Below are 14,714 nucleotides of genomic sequence, written 5' to 3'. Positions count from 1 at the left end.
AAATACACAATTTGAGAAAAAAATAAACTAAAAAATACATATCTGTTTTTGCAAATGAATTTGATGGTCTTGTTTGCTTATTTAAGTCATAAAGAGGTATCAGTATTAGATTGTGACAGTTTCATAACCAATTTAAAAAGCTCCTTGCAGCTGCTTTAATTGAACAAATTTGCAGGATAATTTATTAACCTTTTTAACATGTACATAATGTTTAATTGTTGACCTTAATGTACATTAGGTCATTTAAAGAAGCTGACCAGCAGCATGGTTACCTTAAACGTGTGAAATGTGATTATAAGCAGAAGTTTCGCAATTCAGACCCATTTGTGCGCAGATGTTGTGAACAAAACTCTGTCAACAATCAAACACTCAACAGCAAATTGTTCATCCTCCAGCATCAGAGCACTACAGTTGTATTTTAGGTATTAAACGGTAAAGAATGTGATTTCCTCGGAAGAAGGAGGGAATTGGACTTTGCCTTGGACTTTGCCAAGAGCATTTCTGCTCCAATGTTACTTCCCAAGGAAGATGTGGAATGATGAGGATGGAAAGAACAACGGAAGAAAGTGAGTGGATGAACCTCAGAGAACAGACACTGGATGAACACTTTGGCACCACGCGTGGCTGGCTTGCTGCTCTTTTGTAATCTTGTCTGAAGCACTTGTAATAAATTTAGCATTAATATGTGCAGAGGTGGAAAATTTCCCTTTCACTGTGAAAATGGTGTGTTTTTTTATGGTTTGAGATAAGCTTATCAGCTCTCCACTTCATGCTAACTCTGATGCATTAACCTATAGGCTGACTCAACATATGCTGCCTGTTTGGGTACGCCTGTGCGTGCTTGAACCTAAAGTGTGATCAGCTCACCCCCACTGCCCTGCAGTCCTGGGTTAGTGTGTATTTGAGGCCTATTCTCTCTCTCCTCTCCCCCACTACTCTCTCAGTGTTTTATGGGCTGTGTGCTGCGGTGCAGTGACCTCCCTCTCACCCCGGTGCCACCCAGCCGGTGCAGGATTCAGGCGCGCACGGCCCCTGCCAAAACCCCATAGCGCCACATCTGCAATCCATAAACGCCAGCCACTCTCGCTCTCCTACTCCCTCGCCCACACCGCCTTAGACTCTCACACTCCTCCATTTCACTCTCTGTCTCTCTCTCTCTCACCCACTAACTTTTTATTTTAATTTCCAAATTCTATGCATCCCCCTTTTTTTTTTTTTTTTACATTCCTCTGACTGCTTCCTCCCACCACTTCTGGTTTTATTCATGCTGAACATCAACTGGCTCTTCCCTTATCTCTCACTCCCTCGCTGCCCCCTTCTCTCTCTCCTTCCGTTTCTTTATCCACATCCAACGGAAAAATCTCTCACCCATTATATCTTCAGTGGGAGCCAACTAAGTGTGGTGGCAGTGAACTGGGAACCACAAGACATTCCAGATCCAAACAGCACTAAGTCACCAGTGCTCATGTCTTTTGACGGTGGCCTGTGCCAAACACACACTTCACTTATGGGCTGCATTCAGCCTTACCACGTCGTCGCAGTTGGTCCCCAAACAGCTAAATGTTTATCTGTTTCAAATTGATAGTGTCAGGGAAAAATGCAGTGTGCGCATCTAAACTCCATTTTAGTACATGTGTTGCTTTAAGAGCATTCTCCATCAAGGGGGTATTGAATTCCCCCTCCCCTCGCCATGAACTGCTGGCCAGCAGAACACCCCTCCCCTCAACATTAACAAGATGTGTTCAACACATCACTGTTACTGTGCCCTTGCCTTAATACATGTAAAAAAAAAAAATAGCAAAGTAGGAAATAAATTGAGTGTTACCACAAAACTGTCCAGAGCTCCCAGCTTGCCCCCCATGGGCAATAGAGACATTAGTCTTTCTCGATTGTATTATCTTTTTTTTCTTCAATTTTTTGCACACAGTGAACTTTTGCTCCCCTTCGTTTCTTGGATCATGTTCTCCTCTCCATCCCAGAGTCTTCACCTTCTGGTTTCCCAGACATATTGGCATGCCTCTGTGGTGCAGTCCCAACACAGCCCAGGGATGAATCATGTTGCTGCAAGCATGCAAGAGTTCAGTTTTATGATAAATACTGCAATTCATAAATCTGTGTTTTCCTAAGCGAGAAAGCATGGGGCAAGGAAGGACACGACGCCTTCAGCTTCAGAAAGGTCATGATATGAGTTTGTGTGCGTGTGTGTGTGTGTGTGTGTGTGTTGACTAGAGCAAAAGGGAGGCTGCAGGTCAGGGTCAGACCACCATGAAGAGAGAGTGTGTGTTTGTGTGTAAAGGGGTGTATACTGTGCTGCTGTTGGTAAGCAAAGTGCTATAAATACTTTTAGATTGTTCATACAAGTTCAGGCACTCCACTTATAAATTCTATTAATACAACGCAGGGTACAGAAAAGTACATCATGAGTGTGTTTGGAGAATAACTGCTTTGCTCTCTTGCTCTCACATTGATGTAGCGTTGGTGGTGCCATGTAGCTTAATATAGGCTGAGTCTCATATTTTGTGCTTTGTGTTGTTTCATTCAGTATTAAATTCACCCAGAGGCTTGTGATTAATTAGATGTTATTTTATAAAATCCACTGAGGCATGTTTGTGATAAAAGATTGTATAAATAAATGAATCCGACAGCTGCCGTTTGTCAAAATCTTAAAGGCCACAAGTCATTCATGGAGATATTAGAGCAAGGCTTTTTTTTTTTTTTGCTTAAAAGTGCAACCTGGGAGTTCTTTTTCCACAAGTTAAGTTCCTCACATATCGCAAACATTATCTATATAATGATTTGGTCGCTGTTAGTGCTGGGCTTTAAGCCACATTTGCATTTCTTCAAAGAGCTGCCAGTGTAACAGTGTTTGATACATGACTAATGTGAAAACTATAATTGACCTGCCAGTTTCCTGGCAGCAGCCTTCATTTGATCATAAAAGGACTCGACACATACACAGCTTTTTGTTCAGTCACTCACTTCTGACCCCTTTTTAAACAAAGTTGCTCAACAAAATTGTGAAGAAGCCTTTTGAATACTTATTCATCACTGCCATCTAGTGGCTGAAACAGACTCAGCAGCAAGTTAGAGGCCTCATGGCAAACTGGAAACTGAACAATTAATAAGGAGATGGTTTGAATCAGGAGTTATTTTATTTTTTGAGTATTTATGTTAATACATGTCCTGTGTCTTTTTGTTGTCACATTGTCCCTCCACTAGTCCATGTCCAAGTCATCCATGTCCACAACGACCTCTCTCTTGACCCAGGGTAAAGACGAGGGCACGTAGGGGTCATACGTCCAGCGGGGATACACTCTCTTGTACAGATTCATCAGGACAGTGTCTTGCGAGCGCAGCTGATTATCAAATACACACTTCATGTGACCGTGTGTTCCTGTAAAAAAAAACATGTCGGTCAGAATTATACCGACAGGACAGTGGATGGAAACCTGGCCAGTGTAGGAAGCTTCTTCATTCAAACATTTAACGAATTTCAAGAAAGACATGCAAGTCAGAAACTTGACAAATACTCTAATACAGAACACGGTGTATTCGTTGGAAATATAATATTTCTGTTAGTTTAATGTATTGTTGTGAGGAAGGTTCAATCAGATCCGTGTGGAGCGATGAGGAGGCCGTTTTAATCTGCCAATTTTTTTCCTTCTTTTTGGCCAAACATTCCTGAAACGTCGCCAGGTTTTGAAGCCAGTTTGACTCAATCTAAATCTGTCGCGTTGACTTTTATCAATACACCAACGTATACATCTCAGCCAAACTTAAAAACTTTTCGCAATGCTTCAAGTTTCTGGCATTTTAACTTTTTGAAGTGCAAATTGAAAATGTGCTTAAAAACAGGTGGATGGATTTGCACCTACACAGTTTTGTACGGCTGCCTCGTTAGTTTGTCCAAGATCTCTTTAGTCGTTTAGTCCTTTTTATGCTTTTATTATGTTAAATGACTCATTTACAAAAAGCTTATCAGCGTGTCTCTGGTAAACAAGATTTAAAGTGGTGCTTTTGCATGACACTGTGGATAAACTCAATTAAAAAGAATAATTGTTTAGTCAACAAAATCATGTGTTAAGTCAACTTAGATTTTCCTGAGTCAAGGACAGCTCTAGAGTTTTGTTTTTCTAAATTTTCTCACCTAAAGCCTCCTTGATGTGGCCTCTCCGACCCCACTTTGTTCGCAGCTCCACTGGCTTGAACCACAAGATATCATCTGTCAAAGAAAGAAAACAAAGAATGTGAAACCGTGAAGCTTAAAGCCACAGAGAAGTCAAACTTCCTGTAATATTCGGATGTTAGTTACAGTAATAAAAGCATGTGAACGTCCTCTCACCTCTGTTAAAGAACATGTAACGGACAACAGCAGAGCGCCGGTTAATTTTGAACGGGTGTCCGCTGACTACAATCCTCTTCAGCACGACGCGCTGAGGGTCGCAGCTGAGCAGGCTGCCTGTAGCCACCAGGTCCTGGATGCCTGGAAAGACCCCATAAACACAACGGTTCAGAATGAGCTTAAGTGGATACAGACAACAGAATAGATGGTCAAAAGTTTAAAAATTAACGCTGCCAGACCACAAGTAAAATCAACTTATGTTCAAGTATGCACAGGATGTTTCATCTCACCGTCGTTCTTTTGTTTGAAGAGCAGGACTCCGGCGGGGGAGAAGGTGATGGGAGCGTACACGGACACCACGGTGGGGGCATCGGGCCTGAGGAAACGCTCCATCTTATGCTTGTCAGCTAGAGAAGAGCAGAGCCGAGTTCAACACTCAATAATTCATTTACTACTCTATATCCAGCAGCTAAATCTGTTTCAGGCCACCTGCTTCTATAAACATTCTGCTAATACATTTTTGAATTGAAGTAACAGCAAATCCATAATGCTATTGAACGACTTATTAATCGGTTTTGGCATGAAGATGCTGTCCTATGACCAGGAAATGAAGCGAGGAAACACTTTGTACACTGCTTTGGAAAAAGGCATCACTGACTCCCTAGAATACCGAAATAATTTTCATTCTCTCCGGCTTCTTGTGGGATTTGGTGTCCTATCAAGTTATTACAATTAAATACTGAAGCCCAGTCACAACATAAACTGCCACAGCAACATTTGTCTGAGCGTTTTTACACAATTGGTGCCGTTGGTTGTTGTTGGTTTCCTCTGTCGCATCAGTTCAATAAAAATTAATTGATTTAGGTACAAAACATTATGTTTGTCAATGCTGGTGTGAGTGAGCCCTTAATATGCAGTAGTAAATCATTTTTTCACTAACTTTATGCAGATAGATGAGGTAATTTATGGCTCTTACTTCTTTACCATCTTTACTATGTTGCATGTCTGTCTGTCCTGGGAGGTGGATCCCTCCTCTGTTGCTCTCTGACGTTTTTTTCTTTTTTTTCTTTCACATTTAAGGGTTTTTTCTGAGGAGATTTTCCTTGTCTACTATACGGGACAAAGGACAGAGGGTGTCTTTCCTGTAGAGTCTGTAAAACTCCTCGAGGCAAATTTGTGATTTGTCATACTGCTGTATAAATACAATTGAATTTAAACTTAATTTTAATAGATGCATTGTGGCAGATTAAAACGTATATTGTTTGGTTAAGAAGAGATTAAGGACGCATTTGTAAATAATCCCTCAGATCATCAGAGCCCAATCTGGCAAAAACAAAAAAAAATTTGTACGTAAAGAGTTTAAGTTCTGTTGGAATTTACAGTTTGGTTATTTAGGGCACTACACTCTTGCTGCAGCACATCGTGCTTATCTTGTTTCATTATAATCGTCTTTTTCATTGTAATCCTCACTATCAACAAGCTTTTGCACAAGAGACGCTACATTTTGTATTAAACATATCAATAGAAAAGTTTTTCTTAAATCAATTTCAACTGTTAAATCCTATAGAAGAACACTTTATTTCTTCGAACAGCGCTCTCTTTTTAGTGTAGAGCCTATGATTGGATTCATGAACGCAGCCTTAGGCTAAAACAGGCCTGGGGGCTTGTTTGCTGGGTTAACAGGTGTTCTACCTGAAGTGTGCTGAGAGAAGATGGGAGATGCCCTAAACCTCCTGAATCCACAGTGGAACACCAGCTCCTCTTTAGATTTGATCGGCTCTGTGTTGCTCGGGTGTCTCCTCACCAACAGGTGCATCACTGACATCTGTGCAAGGAGAAAAAAACAAAACGGTGAGGTCAGAAGAGTCAACAACAGTAATGCTGGACTGTCAGTGTGACTTTGTTTCAAACTGGCAGCTACTAATTCAGACAGAGAGGCTTTCTGAGGTCAAAACTGTGGATCAGACCTTCTGTTCGTGGGGCAGCAGAGACACCATTATCAGAGGTTTGCCTGACTGGACGCTCTCCATCACAGAGAAAGGCACGTCGATGATGTGCAGCGTAACATACCAGCCCGCCTGAAACACAAGAGGCAGAGTCAGTGAAGCCACAAATCTAACAAAGGTGCATTTACAAGGAAAGCCACTTTTTATTTTATTTTATTTTTTACCATGGCTCCGTCTTCCTCAGCTGCAGCCTCAGCCAGTATGCGGCGGCGAGTGCGTTCAAAACTCTGGAACTGGAAGATGCGCGAGTAGTTGAGGGGCAAGTTCTCCATGGGGTCCCAGGGAGACGAGCGGAAACTTTTTAGGCCTCTGTAGCGCTGGAATCTAAAGAGAGGACAGCAATAGAATGAAATGTGGCAATGATCGAGCTGTCGCAGATCACGGCACTTGCATATCTATTTGTCGCCCTGCGTAAAAGAGACGGAACGAACCTGATCCGAGCCGCCACGTCGAGCGGTGTGTCCACCTCATCAGGAAACATCTCATTGGCTCGAGCCTCACGGTAGCGTTTCAGGCCTTCTTCTTCTGCAGCCTCGTCAATATGCTGATCATAGCGCTGATCAGCTCCAGATCGCTCTGTAGAGCACAATTCTTCTTCTTCCTCGTCCTCTTCTTCTTCTTCTCCTTCTTCACAGTCTGAACCTGCATCCTGAATAGAGAGCATACAATACAATTTACTTTCAATATGCCCTGTTCTTATACATGTGACTATTCCCAAAATGTTAAGGTTGCTGGGTCAAAATTCATTAGTTCATTATTCATTAACTGGTTTGAAAGGGATCACACTTGACTTTGCTTTCAATTAAACATACTACAAAGTGTGTAGGTGTTTGAATGTGTACCTTGGTATGAAAGTTAATGGTTATCATACCGTATACGCTGGCTTATTTACAGTACTGAAAAAAATTAAACCCGTACATTCTGATCTCCTTTCTCCTCGACTACCTGTCATACTCATTAACTTGTACAACACACACACATGCAGCAAAATAATGTATTTCTAAACAGATTACTTTTTTTTTTTTACGGCCATGCTTTTTCCCCTCCTAATTTCTTTTGTTCAAACGGGAGCTTTACAGCTTTTTAAATATATTTTATTAATGTTCAAAGGGCAGACTTTTACACATATTTCTACAAAAAAATATTTAAAGTATTTATAATAATAAAAATGTTTGTTCAACACCCCCTAACATCCTGTTTTCAATCCTTTAAGGGTCATTGTAACTGACGATTATTAAACTGTATACCGTGATATTTTTTAGATAGTTATCGTACTGTGAAAATCCTTTCCAACAACAAAATACCAAATCAAGATACAAATCAAAACAGCAAGAGAATAGCACAGACACCTGTCTCTACAACAATCTATTTTCATACAGCTTTCCCTTTCTAATTCATCAAGGCAGTTTTTTTTCACCCTATTTTCTAAATTGCAGCCTTAATATTTTGCAAACAATGGCCAGATGCACATGTCGGGAACACAAGTGCAGTCAAAGAGCTTCTAAATATAGAAATTGTATTTTGGCCAAACATAAACAAGGCTGACCCCGCCACAATAAGAACAGTGTGCGAGTCTGTATAATGTGATAAGGAGTTGCCAGAAGTCAAACTCTGCGAACTCTTGGTTTGCATATTTAAATTTTGTGCTGTTCCCAGTTTGTCTTCAAAACGACCGTCTGCAGTGATTTCCAGACACTCATTCCTACACTATCTAGAAATTCAACTTCCGTGGGCAATATGTTTGTAATAGGAAATGAATCATCAAAGAGTACATGCTCCCTAAACAGGCAGAGCCAGACACATGAGGGGAAAGCACTCAGCATGGGGCTGATTCACAACCTTTCCAACATCCCTGCTGCAATAATAATAATCATTATCATTTGAAGTACCCTTTTCCCCATTGTTACCCTCTCCTGAATGCGTATTCCTGTGCGTTCACCTTGACATCAAACACATGCTAATAACAATCACGGATCGTAATAAACGCATTGCATAAGGAGAGTTTCCCCGTCTTCTTTTCAAGCAGAGCTGGAAATAAATAAATGCTCGACCCCTCCCTCCATCCAGACAGGAAGCTCTGTTCACAGGACAGGAAGACAGGAGGCTTCTCTCGGGACTCCTGCTCCAAACACTATTGTTGTGGTGAGCAGCCTGGCACTGCAGGCCAGAGACAGACAGTGAGAAAACAAACAATGCCTCTCTGTGGGTCACGTATGCACCGCTGCAGCCCCCGGAAACGCTGACACGCTGACTACATAGCTGCTCCGCAGATCACCGTCCTCGTCATTCTCCGTAACATTACGCACTCTGACTGCAGCCGCACTGTTGCTATGACAACAAGAAGCAGCCGAACGAACCAGCTCTCTTGTGCTGAAACTATTCATTGATAAATCAACTAAGAAAATGTTTTATTAATATGAATTATTCCATTTATAATGCCGATGAGGATTTTAGAATCAGCTGATGCCAACCACAGGGTCTCTTTGTAGCCTTCCATTTACGGTGTGGCATTATTTATTTATTCATTTATTGGTCATATCTGCCTTTGTCCTCCATCATTCAGTAATATTGCCATTTATTTACGATTAATTCGAAGACGAACAGAAAAAGGAAATAAATAAGGAAATTTCCTCAACAAGTACAATGAAATAAATCACATCATTATTATGTGTAACAAGTTGACAAATAGGGTAACTCTAATGTCAACAAGCATTCCAAATAATCAATATAATTAATCAAATCTACTTTGTTTATTTTTCCTTTCCCTTTTCCATCGTTTACACTAATTCTTCCATTCTTTGTCAAACAAACAGAAGCACATGGCTAATTATTACGCAGAACGACATCATCGGATATTTAAAATTTTGGAAACCACATTGATCATTATAATTACTCTATATCACCGATCAAACAATTTAGAACAATTCTAGCAATTTCTAACAATTTAGAAAGAATTTGGGCAAAGTTTAATGGTGTCCCCTTTAAGATACCAACCATGAACCTCTCATTCTCAGTTCAAAATCTCAAAGAAATCTCAAAAAAATCTCAAAAAATACTTTGTGTGTACCTGAGAGTTAATGTCCTCATCCTCTCCATCCATGGCCTCGTCCAGCATGTCGTCATCATCGTCGTCCTCGCTGCTTTCATCATCTCGCTCCTCGTTCTCCCCCTCATCTTCATCAACAATCCACGCCGCCTGGTAGTCTGATGTTCCTTTGGGGACCTTCATCACACGTTTCTTCTTTCGGGCCTCTGAACAGCAAAGAAAAACATCAAATGAACATTTAACATTCATATTGCGGTAGGTTTCCTTGTATATAGCCACATTTTTAAAAACAAAACATATTTCGATCACAAAAGGTCTTAGTTGTAGTAATATACGAGTCATCTCTGGTTGCCAGAAATGTTTTTTTAAGTCGGGTACTTCTGGCATAAGGTGGTTTTTCCTGGTTGTGTTTATCAATCAAATCTATTTTGCAAACATTTATCAAACTGACTCTGAGATAAAGATTTAATATCAAAATCAAAGGAAATGTGACAACACTGCATCATTTTTACAAAATGTCTGGTCATTTGAAGACTTGCCAAGGTGACGTCTCCCACATTGATAACTTAGTGTGGCTCCCTGTGAAGCCTCAACCCCGACACATAACCCATTGAAGCCTGGAAAGCGGATACGTCGTTTTGTAGTATTTGTATAAGCTCTCAAATACCTAGAATAGGTATTTCATTTCTATCTGCTACAGAGGCTGAAAAATCTATTATTTAGTAGAAGAGTTGACACTTTTTCCCCCAGAATTTTTCCAGAATTTCCAGAAAATTAGAGGCTTATTTTAAAATCGCCCAGCGATTTTTCAGGCCTCAATGGGTTAATATATATATCCTCATCTTATGAACCATATCATCTCAAAATGCCATTATGTTTACATTCTGTTTCTGCACCTTCAGCTTCCAGAATTTCGCTTTCTGTTGGCCACGTCTGCTCTCCATCCATGGGGTCCACCTCAGCCTCAGCATGCAGACTCTCCCTGGAGGACAGGTCTGCCTTCATGAGCACCCTCACCGGAGCCTCATCTTCTCCTCCATCCTGTGGGAAACAAAGTTGATGGAGGTAAATGGGAAATGTTGAGATTTTCTGCACAAAAAAATCCAAAACAAAGCATTAGAAGTCCACTAGTCCATTAAAGGACCATAACAGTGTGTTTGCATTGTTTTAGCCCACTTACTATGATTCATTGTGTGTCATTTATAATACTATTTATAATAATTGCCACCTTCCAGTCAGCCACGCTTTTCATACATTAAACAACATCACGAAACATTAGGTAATTCATTATAATCAATATAATGACTGCTTTAGTGCCTAGCAGGTTTACTTTAAAAAAAGAAATATGTTATGAAACTTGTGTTACACCATTTGTTATGGCCAGACACTCTAAAAATATAAATTATTGTCAGATTTTCCAACAGTCCTTGAACACATCAGTTATAAGAAATGATTTCAGCAGGAAAAAATAACAAATATCAGCTTAAAATAGTGCCATTCCATTAAAAAAAAAAATCACCGTATTTTACATTTCTCACTTAAAATTTCACCAAAAACAACCAATTTTTAATAATGAGATCCTGTAAAGAACATTAAATTCTAAAGCCATGAATGATTCAGCTGAGACCAACAGTCACATGACAAAGATTCAGCAAAACTTTGACTGAACTGCCAGCTGTTTACACAGAACAGAGAGGAGAGGATATGATGTTCACTGGGATGTTTCAGTTCTCTTCACCTACCAGCATGTCTACATCTCCTCCCTTGCCAGGCTTTGTGGGTCTGGCTGATGTTACGTTGAGGGGAAGAGGGTCTGATGGAGCATCGATCTGACTGAGCTGAAAGTCTCCGTGTCCACTGATGTGCACCAGTCTGTTAACTTGTAGGGGACGGCCACGCACGTACCCAGAGACACAGAGGGTGCCCAGGCCAGTGGGGCCGCCACCTGTCCCTTCAGCAGGGCCGTTGGGTGTAAAGGTGACATGCTGTGCCAAAAGATGGGATCTTCTGGAGCGGAAACCCAGCTTTCTCTGTCTCTGAGTGCCAAGGTGTCTGAGAAGTAGAGTGGCATCCTGCTCCGAATCCAGAGGGAAGAGACGGACATCAGGGAAACGGATCTCTGTGATCTTTGATAGAGCTCTCCTGGACTCGACCCTCTTTTTCACTGGAACATCAGACATACCCTGGCACACCAGAGCTACATGGGGGGATTTAGGGACAGAGAGATATGCATTTAGAAAATGTACACCATTCATTTCTGAATGTATGTATAAAAGCAGCTGCCTAAAGTGACAATGGAGGAGTCTAAAGGCTCCTGCAGTGTGTTTGGGCTTATACCCACCGTGGCTAGGGAGGCCCTGGGCAAAGAGGCAGGAGAGACAGTAGTCTCCATAGCTGTCCCATCCTTCAGTGGAGTCCAGCACAAATACAAGGCTATCTGCAATCTTTGCCACATCCAGCAGGGAGTGCATGTCAGCTGTCAAAAAAAAAAACACACATCACTGAGGTTTGAAATGAACTACATTTAAATCACTTTTAATTTCAGTTGAGGTTTCTGAACTAACAACTGTTACATATCACTTAATACTTACCCGTGCTGTGGCTGAGAAAGGTGAACCTCTGTTTGAAACGAGGCAGAAGCAGCCCAAAACTGTCACTGACACCACTGACGCACTGCTCCTGATGTACGACACCCCCAGCACCGTCCCCGCGTAGCAGTTTGGTAACAGCAGCAGCATCAACTCCAGCGTGGAGGGACACAACAGCGACCAAATGAGGAGGACCGTCCCTGCTGCCTAGACGTCGCTTTTCTGTCAGGACCTTGAAAGACAAGAGAAATGTAAGCTCTCCAGCACAATCACGACTTCCAAGAAAACTATTCTTTATGTGTAATATAAAAATTACCATGTCTTTCTTATTCCTGCGTAGCTGGTTGGCTTTGTGCCTTCTGTCCATCCTCTTGTGCTCCTTCCTCTGTTTTTTGGTAAGGGCCGTCACTGACACTCTCCCTAAGACACAGGTCAACACAACAATTTTTTTGCATATTGTGCAAGATCTAAAGTCATGTGGTAAATATTTATGTTACTGCACACTTCTAAAGGCTGATTTGTATGTTTTATTTACACCCTAGATACTCGTTGCATTGCCTTTATGCCTGTTGGCACCAACACTCCAAACTTCCTCATGGCACTGTCATGTTGTTATCATGTTTGAACTACATTACTTTGAGTAAAAGCTTAATTAAATTGCAACCATGTACACTGTTGCAGCTGGTAATAACTAACTAATAACTTGATTCTGTTTTTGTGTTATGCTTTCTGGGAGAGTGTTTATGTATTAAACCATTTAATATAGCAAAATTTACATGCCCAGTTGTTGTCCTTTACGATGCAGCTATAGGCTTTAAATAAATCTGCAGTAGATATGTAAACAGTGTGTGAACTACATATTTATATAGCTCTCTGTGGGCTGTTGAGGTCTGAAAATATTTTTGCTGGGTGGACAATTCATCAAAAACACCTGTTGAGTTCAGCACAAGACAAAACACCAGCCCTCCCTTGACTTATACAAAACTTGCCTAAATACCACACTTTGGGATATAGTTTATAGTAGGGCTGGGCGATATGGACCAAAAGTCATATCCCTATATATTTTTGCTGAATATCGATATATGTTATATATTCCGATTTTTTTTATTGCAAAGTGAGAGCAAATGTTCAGTCAAAGTCAATTGTGACATGTTACAAGTAGTTTTATTGAAACTGTTTATTTAAGTGAACATAAATACTGTATAACAACAGGAGGACCTTAAAAATCAAAGCCCCATAAAGTGCACATTCAAATAAAAAAATATCTTAAATAAATTAGCCTATGAAATAAAATAGGCCAATCTTTTTCTGAAATAAATATATTTATAGGAGAAAAGAATAAATCATTACAAAAGAACTAAATATGACAAACCTAAGTAAGGTTTAAACGAAATTTTAAAAAATTTAACTACATCGATACATGCGATATGATCTAATTCCATGTCACATTTAAAAATATATCGATATATTTTTATATCAATATATCGCCCAGCCCTAGTTTATGGTCCCTCTGACAATTTAAATGTTGAGTAGTTTGGTCCCATTTCCTGCTTGATTATTTTTCATCAGACGCTCAATTAATTGGAATCCTCTTTGTTTAAGATGTGTAGGCTGAAATAATGTCCATGCTATGATCTATACCTTTGTGCTATAACATTGCCATAGCTTCTCAATTAAATATGTGCATGTTGTAGTATGACAGAATCGCATACACTTAAATGGTACTTGCATTGCTAATGTACTGGGCTCCATTGTATTTTTATCATTTGAATGGAAGCAATTATAATTTAATGATGTGATGATAAAAAAAACAAGCATGTAACGATTGAATATATTAATATCTAGGGGTCTGATTGGCTCCCGTGCTTTGAAAAGGTCATAGGTCAACCAGAGATAGCAGCAGTTCATTAGCAACGTCAAGCGAGACACGGTGGGGAGTTTTAAGCAATTTATTACAAAGAAACTTATGAGTTTAATGACATATATGACGGCATGATGGCATCCCTAAATTCGCTAGAAAACTCAACACGTGCAGAGTGTATGGTGTATTTGCAGCGCTAACAGCAGCTGTTAAGTAACGTTTTATAACTGAACGCGGCTTACCTTTGTTATCTCTCTCAATTTCACCTTTCGTCCGGTGCTTGCCATGTTTGTGGCCTTTATTTTTCTGTTTATATACGCCGGGTCGGTGGCCCTGTTGTTTTTCCTCAGTCGCAGCCATTTTCACCATGTGGGAAAGGCAGGCAGTTAACTTCCGCACTCACAGACGTCATGACAGAGGCGTGTCTTCAGACTTTCCGGAGAAGTTTCTCTTCAAAATAAAAGCTTAAGTCATGATCACGTGAACATTATGTCATTTTCCACGTCAATTTGTATGAATTCGTACCGCAATTATATTTTTCACTACTTAAAAATGTAAGCATCTAACATATTCTTTACTGTCAAATTACATGTAATACACTTAACTTGCTGTTCACAAACCATTTATTACATCTCATTATGCACATAAACGACTACATTCCTGTTTATTCATTTGCATTACAGTCTACACACTTTATTTTTTTAATGTATATTTTACTCCCTATATTTTAAATTGTATCACAATGTGTGTTAGATACAGATTTTGCTTGTAATTACACAATTTTCTTTTTTCTAATTGTTGGAGGGTACCTGAGGCCTAGGATACTCAATGCAAACAACTGATTCTCTTATTGTTGCTCATGATAAATAAA

The 14,714-nt window shown here is 40.2% G+C and overlaps 1 protein-coding gene across 1 annotated transcript; it reads right to left on the bottom strand.

Moving 5' to 3' along the window:
- Positions 1 to 3,139: 3,139 nt before the first annotated feature.
- tsr1 (TSR1 ribosome maturation factor) lies at positions 3,140 to 14,238 on the bottom strand. Its single transcript, XM_059332192.1, has 15 exons — positions 14,086 to 14,238; positions 12,299 to 12,402; positions 11,986 to 12,214; positions 11,736 to 11,870; positions 11,137 to 11,591; positions 10,291 to 10,435; positions 9,416 to 9,600; positions 6,780 to 6,997; positions 6,513 to 6,672; positions 6,310 to 6,420; positions 6,035 to 6,167; positions 4,633 to 4,749; positions 4,343 to 4,483; positions 4,148 to 4,222; positions 3,140 to 3,394 (listed from the first exon to the last, which is right to left on the bottom strand). Exons 1-15 carry the CDS (start codon positions 14,210 to 14,212, stop codon positions 3,216 to 3,218), a joined length of 2,514 nt encoding a protein of 837 aa, XP_059188175.1. The 5' UTR covers positions 14,213 to 14,238; the 3' UTR covers positions 3,140 to 3,215.
- Positions 14,239 to 14,714: the final 476 nt, after the last annotated feature.

The sequence above is a fragment of the Centropristis striata genome, chromosome 4, assembly GCF_030273125.1.
Source record: "Centropristis striata isolate RG_2023a ecotype Rhode Island chromosome 4, C.striata_1.0, whole genome shotgun sequence".
Lineage (NCBI taxonomy): Eukaryota > Metazoa > Chordata > Actinopteri > Perciformes > Serranidae > Centropristis > Centropristis striata.
This window is presented reverse-complemented; position numbering and strand designations above follow the sequence as displayed.